Source organism: Camelus bactrianus, chromosome 13 (assembly GCF_048773025.1).
Source record: "Camelus bactrianus isolate YW-2024 breed Bactrian camel chromosome 13, ASM4877302v1, whole genome shotgun sequence".
Classification (NCBI taxonomy): domain Eukaryota; kingdom Metazoa; phylum Chordata; class Mammalia; order Artiodactyla; family Camelidae; genus Camelus; species Camelus bactrianus.
The window spans coordinates 29,786,463-29,800,935 of NC_133551.1; the positions used below are offsets into that span (position 1 = coordinate 29,786,463).

The 14,473-nt window shown below is 39.0% G+C and overlaps 1 protein-coding gene across 31 annotated transcripts in view; it reads right to left on the reverse strand.

Moving 5' to 3' along the window:
- The window catches only part of SGIP1 (SH3GL interacting endocytic adaptor 1), a 187,290-nt gene that overhangs the window by 6,534 nt on the left and 166,283 nt on the right, over positions 1-14,473 (reverse strand). For all 31 annotated transcript variants that reach the window (XM_074376283.1, XM_074376285.1, XM_074376279.1 and 28 more), the window contains 2 exons: positions 5,823-5,978; positions 1,527-1,659 (listed from right to left, as the gene is read on the reverse strand). In XM_074376283.1, coding sequence (XP_074232384.1) covers positions 1,527-1,659; positions 5,823-5,978 — 289 coding nt within the window. The remainder of the gene's footprint in view (positions 1-1,526; positions 1,660-5,822; positions 5,979-14,473) is intronic.

Below are 14,473 nucleotides of genomic sequence, written 5' to 3' on the forward strand. Positions count from 1 at the left end.
CCTCCCAGCCAGTCCCCTGCATTGTTGAAAAACAGTAACAACAACATAACTAACCCATAAGAAAAGAGGTTCCGCAGAGCACCTTTAAAACAAAGTGGCGGGCCGAGGACTGCTGACATTTCAGGGCGTGCTTTGAAATATGTTTGGTTGTTAGCTCCTCACAACCTACAAAATACCTGGGCAGGAATCATTTGTACCCTTATTTGCAGATGAGGAAACTGAGGCTCAGGGAGATGAAGGGCCCAACCGAGGTCAGTGGACAGTAGGAAGCTGACTTTGTTCCAGAATTCAGTCTCTTGCCTATGTTTAAATACTTTACACCAAGATCTTTTTGAGATAGGTGAAATCTGTCTACTTTCTAGGTTTTGTTAGAATGTCCAAAGCTTAGACGATATTAGTCTTACTAGAAGAACATTATAGTCATTTGCATTTTTGTGAAATGTACCATCACATAGATACTTTACTTTCAATAATTTCCTTACAACAATATAAATATTGTTGTTTCCAATCCATAGTGTGTATTATAACTTGGAGGACTTGTAAAATAATATCTATACCTTGGTCACATCCAGAACCAATGAAGTCAAAATTTCTGGGAGTGTCTGGGCCCAGCAAGTATCTCTGTCTCTGTCTCTGTCTCTGTTCTCATCCCCATCCCCATCTCCATCTCTGTTCATCTATAAATAGATTTTAATGATAGGTATCTATCCTCTATCTGTATCTATCTATAATTAACACCGATTCAGAAGCAGCATTTGTTGATAACTTCCCTGGAGATTGTAAAGTGCACTCATGTTTAAGATGCACTGATTTCTACTAAAGTACAACTTTCAAAAATAATAATTTGTTTCCTTATCTTAGGAAAAATAGTTTGAGCATATTTAATCACAAAAATGGCAATGCACTAAAAATAACCTAGGAGATCAAGTGGGAATCAGTGGGACACTCAGGCTCTAGAGAATCCTGGTTTGAAATGGGCTTATTTATAAGATCAGTAGTACTTTGGGGTAAGGGCAAACCTCAGCACAAAAAGAAAGCCTTCATATCCTAGAATGTGTTGTACCAAACATTCTTTTCACATTAAATCATTTCTTAACATAAGTTTCATTAAAATTTATTTCATAAGACTATGACATTATGAAAAAGCATCAGACTACTTACACTGAATCATTTAAAATGAGAGATTTCAGCACAGCACTGCTCTTAACAAAATTACAGTGAAATTGTTTGTCAATATTTGTAATCTTAATTGATGTAATTTCTGCAAATTCATTTTTGTGGCATGTTTCTTTAAATTTTAATACAATGTTTTACTTACAAGTTTAAACTATTAAGAATACGTATGAATATTCCTGTCACTAAATAGCCTCCAAATAGTCTTTTAAGGTTTCCATTTTCTTACAAATTATAGCTTTTAAATCGTATTAAAAGAGATGTTACTTTATGGACTTTCATTTAATGTTAGATATGTTAGAACACACATTTGTAATGTGGAAGAGATGCCCTGCCCATATAAATAGGCTTACCTGATATTTGAGCATGTCCACATTATAGTATGTAGCCTGGGGTTTTTGTTCTGATACTTTCTTTAGGTGAGTCATCAAATTTGGCATGTTTACCCAGAATTCCTTGGTGTTGGCATCATTTTGGGTATTATCGCTATTCAATCGGGAAGAAGGAATAATTGAGTAGCATCTTGTGACAAACATGAATCGCACAGAAAAGCATCTTAGCAAATTATCATCTGATTTCTATATCCATCTTTGACAATTTGTAGAGATTCTATTATCAACAATAGTATAGTTCTAGTAAAATTGCAGCTCTGAATTGTATTATGTTAATAGATTAATACCCATGGGAGGCATTATTGTATTGCTATAAATCTCAGTGAGTACCTAGTAATATTAACCAATCATGATGATAATTGCTTGCTTTCAAGAGTGAATTATTTATTAACCCAAATCTAATAGCTCTTTCTACATCACCACAATTTCCTCTGAATTAGTTAATTAATGTAATCAAGGAGCTTAGTACATTGATTTTTCTTTTGAATTGTCTTGAGTATTTTCTCAGAAATTACAGAGTTAAATATTTGGCCAAATGTAAACATGGTCTTCATTTCCAACTGAGGAGAAAAGTGTGAGACTAAAATTACCTTGCTACCTTATAGCACCGATAGTTCATCTAAAAGCACCTAAGTCATAAAAAATACCTCACAAGATAATCCTGGAATTTAAATGATAATAATCACGGTAGTTAGACTAGAGAGTGCAGTCTTGACGAACTAAGGAGTTTTGTATTCCTATGAGAGAGTTGTCAGCTTTGCTCAGAGGCTTATCCACAGGCCACTCACCCACTGAAATTATTTCTTGAAAATGACTCAATGACAAAAAAAAATCAAGCAAGATGTGAAAAGCACCTGCTCACTTCCCACATGATAAGGAAACTGAGGGCTCAGTAAATTACTGACATTTCCCTCTCAGAATAGCCTATATAATACAATGAGAGCAGCTATAATTTTTTGACCACCTGTTAGGTGCTAGGTGCTCCATTATTTCATATTTTATTAAAATCTACCCCGCAAAGGGAGAATTATCTTCCTTTCTAAAGTTGAGCAAAAGTTATAAAAAGAGAAAATTAGAGGTTAAGAAGACAGAAAGTCTTGATAAAGTAAAAGACAGGTCAAAAGTAAGTTGCTCTGATTCAGCCTCCAGAAGTCAAACAAACCAAGAGCTGAGTCAACAACGACAAAAAAAATCAGAGCCTTAAAATTGCTCCTGGTCTATTAGGAGGGAGTGGCTGTGGGGGCCTGTCTCAGCACAGCCCAGATGGTTCTGTTGCGCCTGGAGTATGTTGTTGAGGACAAAGCAAAGCCCCATGACTGGGTGCGTAGGAAGCAGACGGAAAAGACTCCTGACCCCTAGACTTTGCTCCTGGCCAGGCTAAACTAAGGATGCTGATAAGGGCTATCAAAAATGTTATCATGCAAAGCACTCAAGTTACCCCAGTAGGGACACAAAGAGGCAGGAGATAAGAGTAATGGGGTGCAGCAAAATTAAGTAATTTGCTTAAGGTTGGGTAGCTAATAAGTAACAGAGTCAGATTCCAGCCCAGGTCAGTCTTACTACAGGTCATACTTTCTCACAATACCAAAAGAGGTGCAGAATTAGTGCCCGGAAGCATGCCATTAATCTGTGCTAAGTAAATCTGAATAACTGAGAAAATCTCAATTATACGTTTAATCACAAAATAAGCTAAGTCCTAGGTCTATGATAATTCCTCAGAGAACTTGCTGTAATAAATACTCAAGAAAGCATTGCCAATCAAAAGCTTACACAGGGATGTCATTCTTGAATGCTTTAGAGTTCTTGAGAATTCTTTAGACTCATAGTTGGTTTAACAACTGTTCCTGAACATCTTCTGTAAGCCAACCCCTTTCACAAGGGAAAAGTAGTACATTTCAATTTGGTTCCTGTCACAGGGACTGCAAACCCAAGTGTCTTCAGAGGCCAAGCTGCTAACCTACATGTCTTTCACTGAAGGTAACTGAGAGGAGTGTCTGGGGATAAGACGACAGATGAAAACAGGCTTGAACTGCATTTGAGAACAATGCTTGGTTCAACTGCCTTTTAAAAAGCTAGGTGTGGCGGTGGTGGCGGTGGAACAGCACTGCCTGACTAAACCCAACAGGCTCGATGACTCATGGGCCACCAGTCACAGCCCTGATGCAATCACCAAACATTTAGAGTTAATAAAGTCCAAGTTAATGAATAAGGATTTGCTTTTTGTTTAAAAAGTAATTTAAGGGTCTGTATAATATTTTGTCAAACAAAAACATTCTCAGCCTGATATTTAATTCAATTCATAAGACTGATATATTGAAATAAGTATAAAACTCTTACACATGTCTAAGAACTTGGCAACACAACTGCTTAAAAATGCAACAAAAACTATAACTCTACACCAGTGACATTTACAAACACACTGATGAGAGGGTGGCACATAAATCCTAATTTCAGATGGAGGAACTTAGAAAAATAAAATCAACTGGCTCAATGTGCACATCAAAAACATGGAGGGAAACTGAAACAAGAAGTTGCCCATTTCCAATTTTGACCATTTCACATTTATTTTTCATTGAATGGGTAGCATTTCTTTTACAGTCTTAAGCTTGGAATCAAGTTTGTCGATTAAGGCACCACAAGGACCAAAGAGAAGGGGGTGATCTTGGTCATCACCTGAAAGACCTGTGACTGTTCTTTTCACCACTGGAATGAAACAGTCTCATTTAGTCAAGAAAGAAAGTGACTATATTGGTCCTCAAATTCCAGACACCAACAACCTTCAGTGAATTTTCCATAGATATCCTGCTTGACTAAGTTCTTTAAATTATAGTTGAATTGTTCATTCATATTCAACATATACTACTCAGGTCCTTATTAGGCATAGTGGACGGTGCTGAGGCTGTGGTGGTGTGTAAAACCCATGGGTTTTACAGTCTAGTGGGGGAGATGGATGAATGAAGGACACAAATAGATATGTAATTACTAATTTTAGTAAGTGTGACAAATGGAAGAATAGAGAACCCTGAGAGAGAACAGCAGGCAATATGATTTCATCTGGGAGTGGGGAGGAGAGTGGGATGGTCAAAGGTAGAGTGGAGCTGAGATCTGACGGATGAGCGGGAGTCCAGTAAAGTAGGATGGAAGGCCTATTAGAGGCAGAGCCTTGATGTGGGAAAGCATTCAGCTTGTTCCTAAGACTGGCAGGTCTGGCTGGAGCTACAGGGATTCTGAGGAGGACAGTGGGAGATGAGGATAGAGAGTCAAGCAAGAGTGCATGACTCAGGGCTTCCAAGGCAACAGTAACAAGTTTGGATTCTGGTACAGATGCAATGTGAAGCCACCAGAGAACTAAGAGCAAGGACAGCCTGATTTATCTCAAAAAAAGGTCATTTGGCTGTTGTGTGTAGTTGTGGAGCAACTGGATGCAGGGAGGGAAGGAGGAAAGCAGCTGCTGTGGTCCAGCGAAATGATAGTCAGCATTTGGATAGGAGAAGTCATGATAAAGGGAGCAAGTGGCCATTTAAGAGAGAGATTTTTTAGATGGAATATCAAGACTTGGTGGTGGAGAAGGCTGTCAAGAATGACTCCTGATGTCTCATCCGTTGCCAGTAATTAACTTGCATAGTGGATCATTTTTAACAGCATGTATGTGTGTATTTGTGTGACTGCCATGTGCATAAATATGATAAAGACATATTCAGATTTAATAGGAAATGTGAAAAAGGATATTTATATAAACAAATTCACACAAGTTTCTTTGACACAATATGTGTAAAGTTCTATCAAAACAGGGGCCATTACATTGCAATGAAATTATATGTTTCACAAAAGAGAGTTCAAGCTTATATGAAGAGTAGCTCACAGTTCAAATATCATTTGATTTTAAAAGATGCTAATACAACAAATGGATTTTATTCTTTTGATTGAGCTGACTTCTCACCATTCTCATCTACTGTTTACCAATGATAAGCAAAACAGACAATGAATAAATTGTCAATGATGCAGATTTTATTAATCTAAATGTCTCTTTAGCCACTTGAGATAGTTGGCCATTAAAATACATATAAGCACACACACACACATCACCCACCAAAAACTTTGACAGCTGGTAAAAGATCTTGGTTGGAATCTATAAACATATCCGAGTAGTGGTAATTTTTCCATGGTGCTTCTCTCTTGCTAAGGTCTACCCCTCATCTAAGCATAAAGTGCTAAGCCACACACATCTCTAAAAAAATCTGTGCAAAATATATTTACCAGCAGAGAAGTTGGGGATTTGGCAGGACGTGTTCTAACCTGCTGAAATTTATCACCCGAAAAGTCAGAGCAGCTGGCGACGGGTTGTTGGCAAAGTGTCTGGTGATGCCGGCAGGAAAGGACAACACCATTTCTCCAGTAATCTTCACGATACACCTGTCATGTCACAACATGTGAGAGGGAAGAGAGGAAACCCAGGTCAACAAGTTGTGAATCGAAGCAGCTGTGAAACGCAAGGATTTATGGAGCAATATGACACAGCAGAAGAGAGAAAAAGTTCTTAAAATGGACTCTCCACTACTGAATCATTTCTAAGACCCGAGGACTCAAAGGTTGGTTTTAACATTTATCCAAAAAAAAAGTGGCTATTTTGTTGAAGATGTTTTTGGACAGTACGAAGAAAAGTGCAGCTTTTCTCTTTCTGGAGAGAAGTCTGTATGTTCACCTCACAAATAGAATCATCTGTTCTGGTGGTTCTCTCTCTTTGATTTCTGAATGGTTGACAGCATATTTGAAGATATTGAATTGCACGATGTTGTCACACTATTCACTGGGACTGGTTCTAGTTCTCTGGGTACCGTGACTGATGCCTTGAGCATGTTCTTTTATATGCTCGTGAGGTAAACTTCTTGCTTCCCACTTTATTAGATCTTCATTCCATTAACTTGTCTTTTTGGGTGAAATTGTAAAATCAGTCATGTACATAAGTTAACACAGTTCGATAATTTGGAAGGAATAACCCTTTCTTTAAAAAAAGGGCTTTGTTTCAATGTTCATATCAGCACTATTTACAATAGCCTAGACATGGAAGCAACCTAAATGTCCATCGACAGATGCCTGGATAAAGAAATTGTGGTGTATTTAGACAATAAAATAATACTCAGCCATAAAAAAAGAATAAAATAATGCCATTTGCAGCAACATGGATGGACCTGGAGATCATCACTCTAAGTGAAGTAAGCCAGAAAGAAAGAAAAATGCCATATGATACCACTCATATGTGGAATCTAAAAAAAAAGAAGGACACTATGAACTCATCTACAAAACAGAAAACAGATTTGCAGATGTAGTAAACACCCTTATGGTTACCAGGGAGAGGGGGTGGGAAGGGATAAATTTGGGAGTTTGAAATTTACAAATGTTAGCCACTATATATAAAAACAGATTTTAAAAAAGTTTCCTCTGTAAAGCACAGGGAACTATGTTCAATATCTTGTAATAACCTTTAATAAAAAATATATGAAAATGAATATATGTATGTATATGCATGACTGGGACATGTGCTGCACACCAGAAATTGACACATTGTTTGTACAATGACTGACTGTACTTCAATAAAATAAAAAGGAGGCTTTGTTGATGAAGAGTTGGTATATAATAACTGGCACTTACTTATAGTGTAAAAGTCCATAATTTTTGACCTGCTTTACACCTGTGAAACCATCACACAATCAAGATAATGAAGATATCCAACACCCCTAAAAGTTTCCTCCCGCATTTTTGTCATTCCTCTCACCTGCCCTTCTCCATCCTTTCTCTCCCCACTCTTCGGCAATTGCTAATATGTTTTCCGATACTCCACATTAGTTTGCACTTTCTAAAATTCCATATAAACAGAATCATAAGGTGTGTGTGTGTGTGTTTTTTTTTGTCTGGTTTTTTCCACTCAGCATAATTATTTTGAGATTCATCCACGTGGTGTGTGAGTCAACAGTTCCTGGGTAAGATATGGATATGCCACTGGTTATTTTTTTTTTAAATTCATTCGCTTGCTGAAGAATATTTGGATTCTTCCATTTTTGCCAATTACAAACAAAGCTGTGATGGATATGTGTGCACAAGCCCTTATTTGTCTTGGATAAATATATGAGTGAGATGGTTGGATCACACGGTTTGTGTACCTTTCACTTTTGAAGAAACTGCCAAGCTGTTTTCTGAAGTGGAAAATCCAGCTGTGTATGAGAATTTCAGTTCTTGCATATCCTCACCAACACTTGGTAGGATCTGTCTTTTTAACTTTAGTCATTCTTGTAGGTGAGCACTGGTCTCTGTTTCAATCTACATTTCCCTAACGGCTAATGATCTTAAGCATCTCTTCCTGTGCTTTTTTGTCAACGGTTATCTACTCTGGTGAAGTGCCTGCCCAATTTTTCTGCTAAACATTTTTTTTTTAAAACTGAGTTTTCTGTTCTCTTATTGAATTTTGAGAGTTTTTTTTTTTTGTACTTTCTGGATACAAATAACTTAAAGGATACATGTTTTGCAAAGATTTTCCCCCTCAGTCTCTGACTTGCTTTTTTCTTTTTCCTAAGAGTAACTTTGAAGAACAGAAGCTTTAAATTCATCAATTTATTCTTTTATGGGTTGTAGCTAATCAATTTACTCTTTTGGAGTCTTATCTAAGTCTTTGTTAAATCCAAGGTCACAACAGTTTCACCTATATTTTATTCTAGAAGTGTTTTTTTTTTTAATTTTTAGTTTTACATTTAGTTTTGTGATCCACTTTTAGTTAATTTTTGTATATTTTCTGTGAAGTGTAGGTCCAAGTCCATTTTTTAGTGTGGATAGGATATCTAATTCTTTTAGTACTATGTGTTGATTTCTCCACTTGGCAATTTTGTTGAAATACAGTTATCCATTTATATGTGGGTCTATTTCTAAATTCTCCATGCTCTTGCACTGATCTGTTTTGTCTGTCTTTACACCAGTACCTCACTGTCTTAATTACTGTAGCTTTAAAATAGTTCTGAAATCACATAGTGTTAGTCTACCACATTTGTCCTTTTTCAACGTTGTTTTGGCTATTGTGATTCCTTGTGTCTCCACATTAAATTTACGATCCCTGTGCCAATTTCTACAGAAAATCAATGTAATTCAAATTCACCCTTTACTGCCTGCTCTGAGAGAATTAGTATTGGGCCCTCTAATATATTTTTTCTTTGTCAAAGGTACTATGTTACGCATTGTCAGCAGAGGGCACTAGAGAGTCATTGCAGGAAGGAGAGGTTTCTTTTTTGTTTTTTTTTTCCCCCTTCCTGGTTCCAGTGTGCTTGCTAGGCAGGCTCTTGCAGGACTCAGGGCTTGTTCAGGGCAAGGCCCTGGCAGTGCAGAGGCACGTGGCACTCCCAGTGTTTGGGTGCTGCAGTCTGTCTGCTTTGCTGGTGCCCGGTGACACTGGCAACTCCTGAGGTATGTGTGACTGAGCTGCCCCAGCGCCCAGCTCCTGCAGTGCAGACTGGGTCCTCAGCTCCAGGCTCTGGTCACATGCACACCTCCACAGCCAGGTTCTGCAGTGCACGGTGCTCAGCAGCGCCCTCCGGCCCTTCACTTCCTCTGGCACCTCCTCTCTCCCCAGCCAGCCTCAGGGGAGAGCGCACCAGGGAGACACCTCCTGTGAGCAGCTGGGGGTCTGCTGGGCTCTCCCTGTGCCATGGCCTGGAGGCTCTCCAGGAGGTCAGCTGGGGATCCTCCGGCTCACCCCACCTCTCAGGGCTTCACCGGGTCCCGGGTCTTGCAAATCATTGTTTCATGTGTTTTGTCTGTTTCTGAAGTGTATTCAGGTAGAAGAGTAAATTGGTCCCTGTTACTCCACCTTGGCCAGAAGCAGAAATCTCAAAAGAATTATTCTTCTTTGGGAAATGGTAAATATTTAAAATGAGTGAACTTCTTTGTGACTTCCCTATACATTGGGACAACCAACTTGTACCATTTCTACAACTGTCTAAGTTCAGGAGTGCACTAGAAAGGGAAATTGAGTTCATAAATGAAAACTTTGCTCACACGTGAATACTGGAAATTCTGTTTGCCTCATAGTCACCTCGTAGACCGTGTAGCTGACTGATGAGCCCAAGTGGCTCAGGTGAGCTGGTCCTTGGTCCACATTCAAAAGCCTTGTATGTATAAGACTGGGTTTGGGGAAAGGGCGGAGGGTAGGTGAACCTCTGAAATGTGCCATGTGCCCCCTCCTCCCCGCTCAGAAATAGTCATCCTAACTCTGAACTGTTCTGAAGGAGAATTTTGGTTCCTAGAAGTTTGCCCCTCCGTCCCTCCTGGAGAGCACTACGGATCTCCCTGTTTGGTGCCAACTCTGCTGGCTACCTTCTCTGTCTGTTAGCTCCATAAGCCCTGCTTGTTTTACTGGTGCTGAACTGATGCTAAGCCTAGACTTCCCATCAGGCTGAGTCTCCTCTTGATGTTTCATGTTTCAACATGAAACATATTATTTGACAACTCTAGAAGAAGCAACAGTTAGTCAGAGCACTTGTTAAATTCGACTTCAGTACCTCCATCACTCAGTAGAGTGTTGTTAGCAGTGATGGCTCAAATGTGTTTTAATTGATGAGGAATCAGCTCGGTTTCTTTTCCAGAAAATGAGTGCTAAATGGTGTCTTGGTGGGGATAATGTTTATCTCTGTTTTTTTGGAAGGGGGGGTAATTAGGTTTATTTATTTATTCTTTTAATTAATTAATTAATTATTCTAGTGGAGGTACTGGGGATTGAACCCAGGACCTTGTGCATGCTAAGCACAGACTACCACTGAGCTACACCCTCTCCTGGTTTCTCTTTTAAAAGGAAGTCAGCAAGGGGAGGAGGCAGCATTTATTAAATCAATAAACACTTATTGACTCCTAACTGTGTAATTTTGTTGTCTGTTCGTTTTTGAGTGGGGAGGCTGTTAAAAAATGAGCAAAAACAGTCACTGCCTTCAAAGGACTTACAGAGCTCCGTGGAGGATGAGAGAAGTAGTCAATATAAACCAATGCAAGAAGCGCCCCGGCTCCTCACTCGCAATCACGTACATTTCTATACTGCTTCTCAACTGTCAGAGTCAGACCTTAGATGATTTGTTAATCCATCCAGTGTCTAAGCTGATCTGAAGTTTTCTATATAAAAATTAGCATTTTCAACCCGTACTCACTAAAGGGAAGTCTTTGTTCAGCAGTAATGATTATTCCTATCAATATGTGGTATGGTTACATTTCATGCAAGTTTAAATTATGGGAATCTAAAATATTGCAATATGGAAATATTAACACATGTACTTTATGAAGTTAATTTGAAATCATATGAATCCTTCCAAATGAAACATTTGTCTAGAATGGCAAAATTTCAACGTCATTTGGTCAAATGACTTATAAACTGGGTTTTCCCTGTTGCCAGAGGCAGTATCATGTTAGCTGGGCGACAGAAATGCCGGGCAATTATGGTCAGGAAACGTGTGGCTTTGATTTATGTGAAGTCATCAGAAATGCATTCCTCACACAAAGTGTGACTTCCACTGCTGTGGTAACTAGGCCCATGGTCTTCTTTCCAAGGGGACGTACCTCTGTGCGTAGAATTGTTCCCTTCCTTTCCTTATCATCCCCTTTCATTGACTTGGGTAATGGGCAAAAACTCCTTTTCATATTTTAAGACTCAGTTCAAAGGCAGATCTTTCCAAAGCCTTCCTTAATATCCTCTCCAGTCAGCCCTCCTTCATTTTTTTCTTTCTTTAGGTTCCTTGGACAAATGGACATATTAAAAAAAAAAACTGTTTTGTAGTTTCTCGAACATACCTATCCACTACTGTGAAGGCAAGTCCTATGTCTTGGGTTATGAGAAGGCAAAGGTGCAAAACACAGAACTCAGGGCAGAGCAGAAACTCAATGAGATGTTTTGAAAATAAATTCCTACATTTAACAAATTTGTATGGGGTGCCTAATCAATGTATCAGCCGCCATGTAACGCGCAAGAACAGGCAGTGAGAAACAGGACAAATGTGGTCTTGCCCAAACTTCCAGTTTAAGCAAGGAGACAGACACTTGAATAAATAATTGAAATATGGTGATGAGGGAAGGATAAAATAGGAATGAGAAGTATAAGGTTCTCTTGGGAATTAGGGAGTTAATCCCTAGCACCACATTATTTAAATAGGAGCTAATTACAAGGAAGATGTGTTTTCCCCAAGCAGCAAAGTCAAGTTTTCTGCCTATAAGCTACTGAGAAAGACTCAGATGTCAGAATACCTGTTACAGGTGTTCCTCGGGGAAAGAGTATAACTGTAATTGAATGGATGAGATATCATAATATGTAATAAAGTAGTAGATTTCTATTTCCAGTGTATGGTCTGAAAACAAATGGGGAAGTCTTTGATGCAGGATGAGAGAGAACCACAAGCAAAAGCAGACCCATATGCCTTTTCTGCATCATTTCTCTATGTGGTGCTGTGTTTGGCTTTATCCTCCACCTCCCCACCTTGCACTATGATTGAACTTTCAAACTTGAGTTGTTTCCTTGAAAGTGAATAACGGAAGAACAGCAATTAAAATGATTCACTGCCTGGAGATGAAATTAAATTTAGAAGAATGTCACTTCATGATCTGTTCATAAATTTCAGATCTCATAATTTCAATGAAATATACTAAATCTCCCATCTACCAACATACAGTATATGCTACAATTACTTATAGCAATATAATTGGAAAAAGACCCAATATGTACTATCATCCACAAATCACAGGCTCAGTTACTTTAGAAGGGCATAAGAAAAGCACTAATATTAATTTGGCTCTAGTGCCATGTCATTGGAATGCCAAGGCATGGGTACCAGGCTCACTGGTACTGACCTCTGCAGACACTTGTCATGGTGTGCTGGGGAAACTGAAACGGAATGACAAACCCAGCCTGCATAGGGACAGTTCCACAAGGGACTGGTAGGCTGTTACACCACTCACTGGAATTTAAAAACATTATCATCAAGGGCTTCTTAAGTCCCATTGCCCCACATCTACACCTCTCTTCAGTGAACTTTGCATTATATTTATGTACTTATTTTCCGCATCAACTGTCTTCACCACCAATAAATATAACCCCTGTCTAGCACAATTGCAGCCACATAGTGTAAATTCTGTAAATGTTAGGTGAATAAGTAATTCAACTCAACTTGGTCAGCAAATGTGCACTGGGGACCCCATGTTTTAGGTACTGAGGATACAGCAATAAATAAAATACTCAAAGTCCCAATTCTTAAGGGCTTACATTCTAATGGGGGAAGAGACAGACAGTGGGCACTGAAAAAATGGAACATGCTAAACATGTTAATTAATTAGAAAACATGTAGCACACTAACTATGGAGAAAGAGAAAAGTGAGGTAAGGAGAAAGGAAGTGTGGATAGTGGAGGGGGAAACAGTGTTGCTGTTTTACATAGGATGGCCAGGGAAGGTCTCTGACAAATTTGCTGAAGAATTATGAAGGAAGCGAGGGGGAACGTCACTCAGATGGCTGGGAGATTACACTAAGATGGAAGGAGCAACTAATGCAAAGACCTTAGATGCAGCTGGGGTGGGGCTGATGAAAGAGAAACAGCCATGAAGCCAGCGTGGCTAGAAGGGCGTGAATAAGGACGAGAGGGGTGGAGACAAGAGGTGGCAACTGGGATGGAGTAGGTGGTCGTGAAGGACAGATCACATAGTTTTACAGACCATCATAAAGCATTTGGTTTTGACTCTGAACGAGTTAGGAAGATTTTGAAATGAACAGTGATGTATACATTGAGCATAGATTTTAGTGGGGAGCAAAAGTGGAAGTATCCCTACTACCAGTTAAAGCTCTCTGAATAAATGAATGAAATGAAATGAATGAAAGCCAATTAGTAAGTGGGCAAAAAAGAATTCTTTCTTGTGTGATTCCCAGTATTTTTCACTCCAGTTTAGACATCTCTCTACACTATTGAAAACTTTTTTTTTTAGGATGTGTTTCTACCTGCAATTCAGGTCAGCCTGAGCTTTCTAAGGTATAGGTCAGTCACTAATAGTCTTTAGAACTGGTATGATACAAAGCCATGCAAATTCTTTGCTCAAAGAAGAGTCTACAGAACATGTATGTATGTATATAAAGTATATGTACAACCAACTCAAGATGCTTACTTGCCCTATCAGTTCAAACACATACTCTGTATGAGGAGCTTTTCATTTCTATGGTTGTGTTCAAATGACCTTCCTGCTTTGAAGATGAAGAAGACATGGGAGAAACCAGAGTGCTATAGACTGAATGTTTATGCTCTCCTCAATTTTTTATATTTAAACCTAATCTCTAACGTGATGGTATTTAGGGTGGGGCTGTTGGGTGGTGATTAGGTCACCAGGGTGGGGCCCTCATGAATGAAATTAGTGCTTTTGTAAAAGAGACCCACAAAGCTCCTTAGTCCCATCCACCATGTAAGGTTCCTATGAACCAGGAAGCTGGCTCTCATCAGATGCCAAATCCTCCAGGGCCTTGACTTTGGACTTTCCAGCCTCCAGAACATTGAGAAATAAGTTCCTGTTATTTATAAGCCACCCAGTATTTGATTTTCTGTTATAGCAGCCCAAGTGAACTTAGACGCCAGAATCCCCAGTGTTTGTTTCTCTATAAAACTCTGAACCCAGAGTAAAGCCTAAATGTTATTTTAAAAGATACGACAAATGGCGTTATGTTGTCGGTTTTTATGGCTGAGTAGTATTCCATTGTATAAATATACCACATCTTCTTTATCCAGTCATCCGTTGATGGACATTTAGGCTGTTTCCATGTCTTGGTTATTGCAAATAGTGCTGCTCTGAACATTGGGGTGCGGGTGTCTTTTTGAAGTAGGGTTCCTTCTGTATAACTGAAAAACTGTGCTCTACACT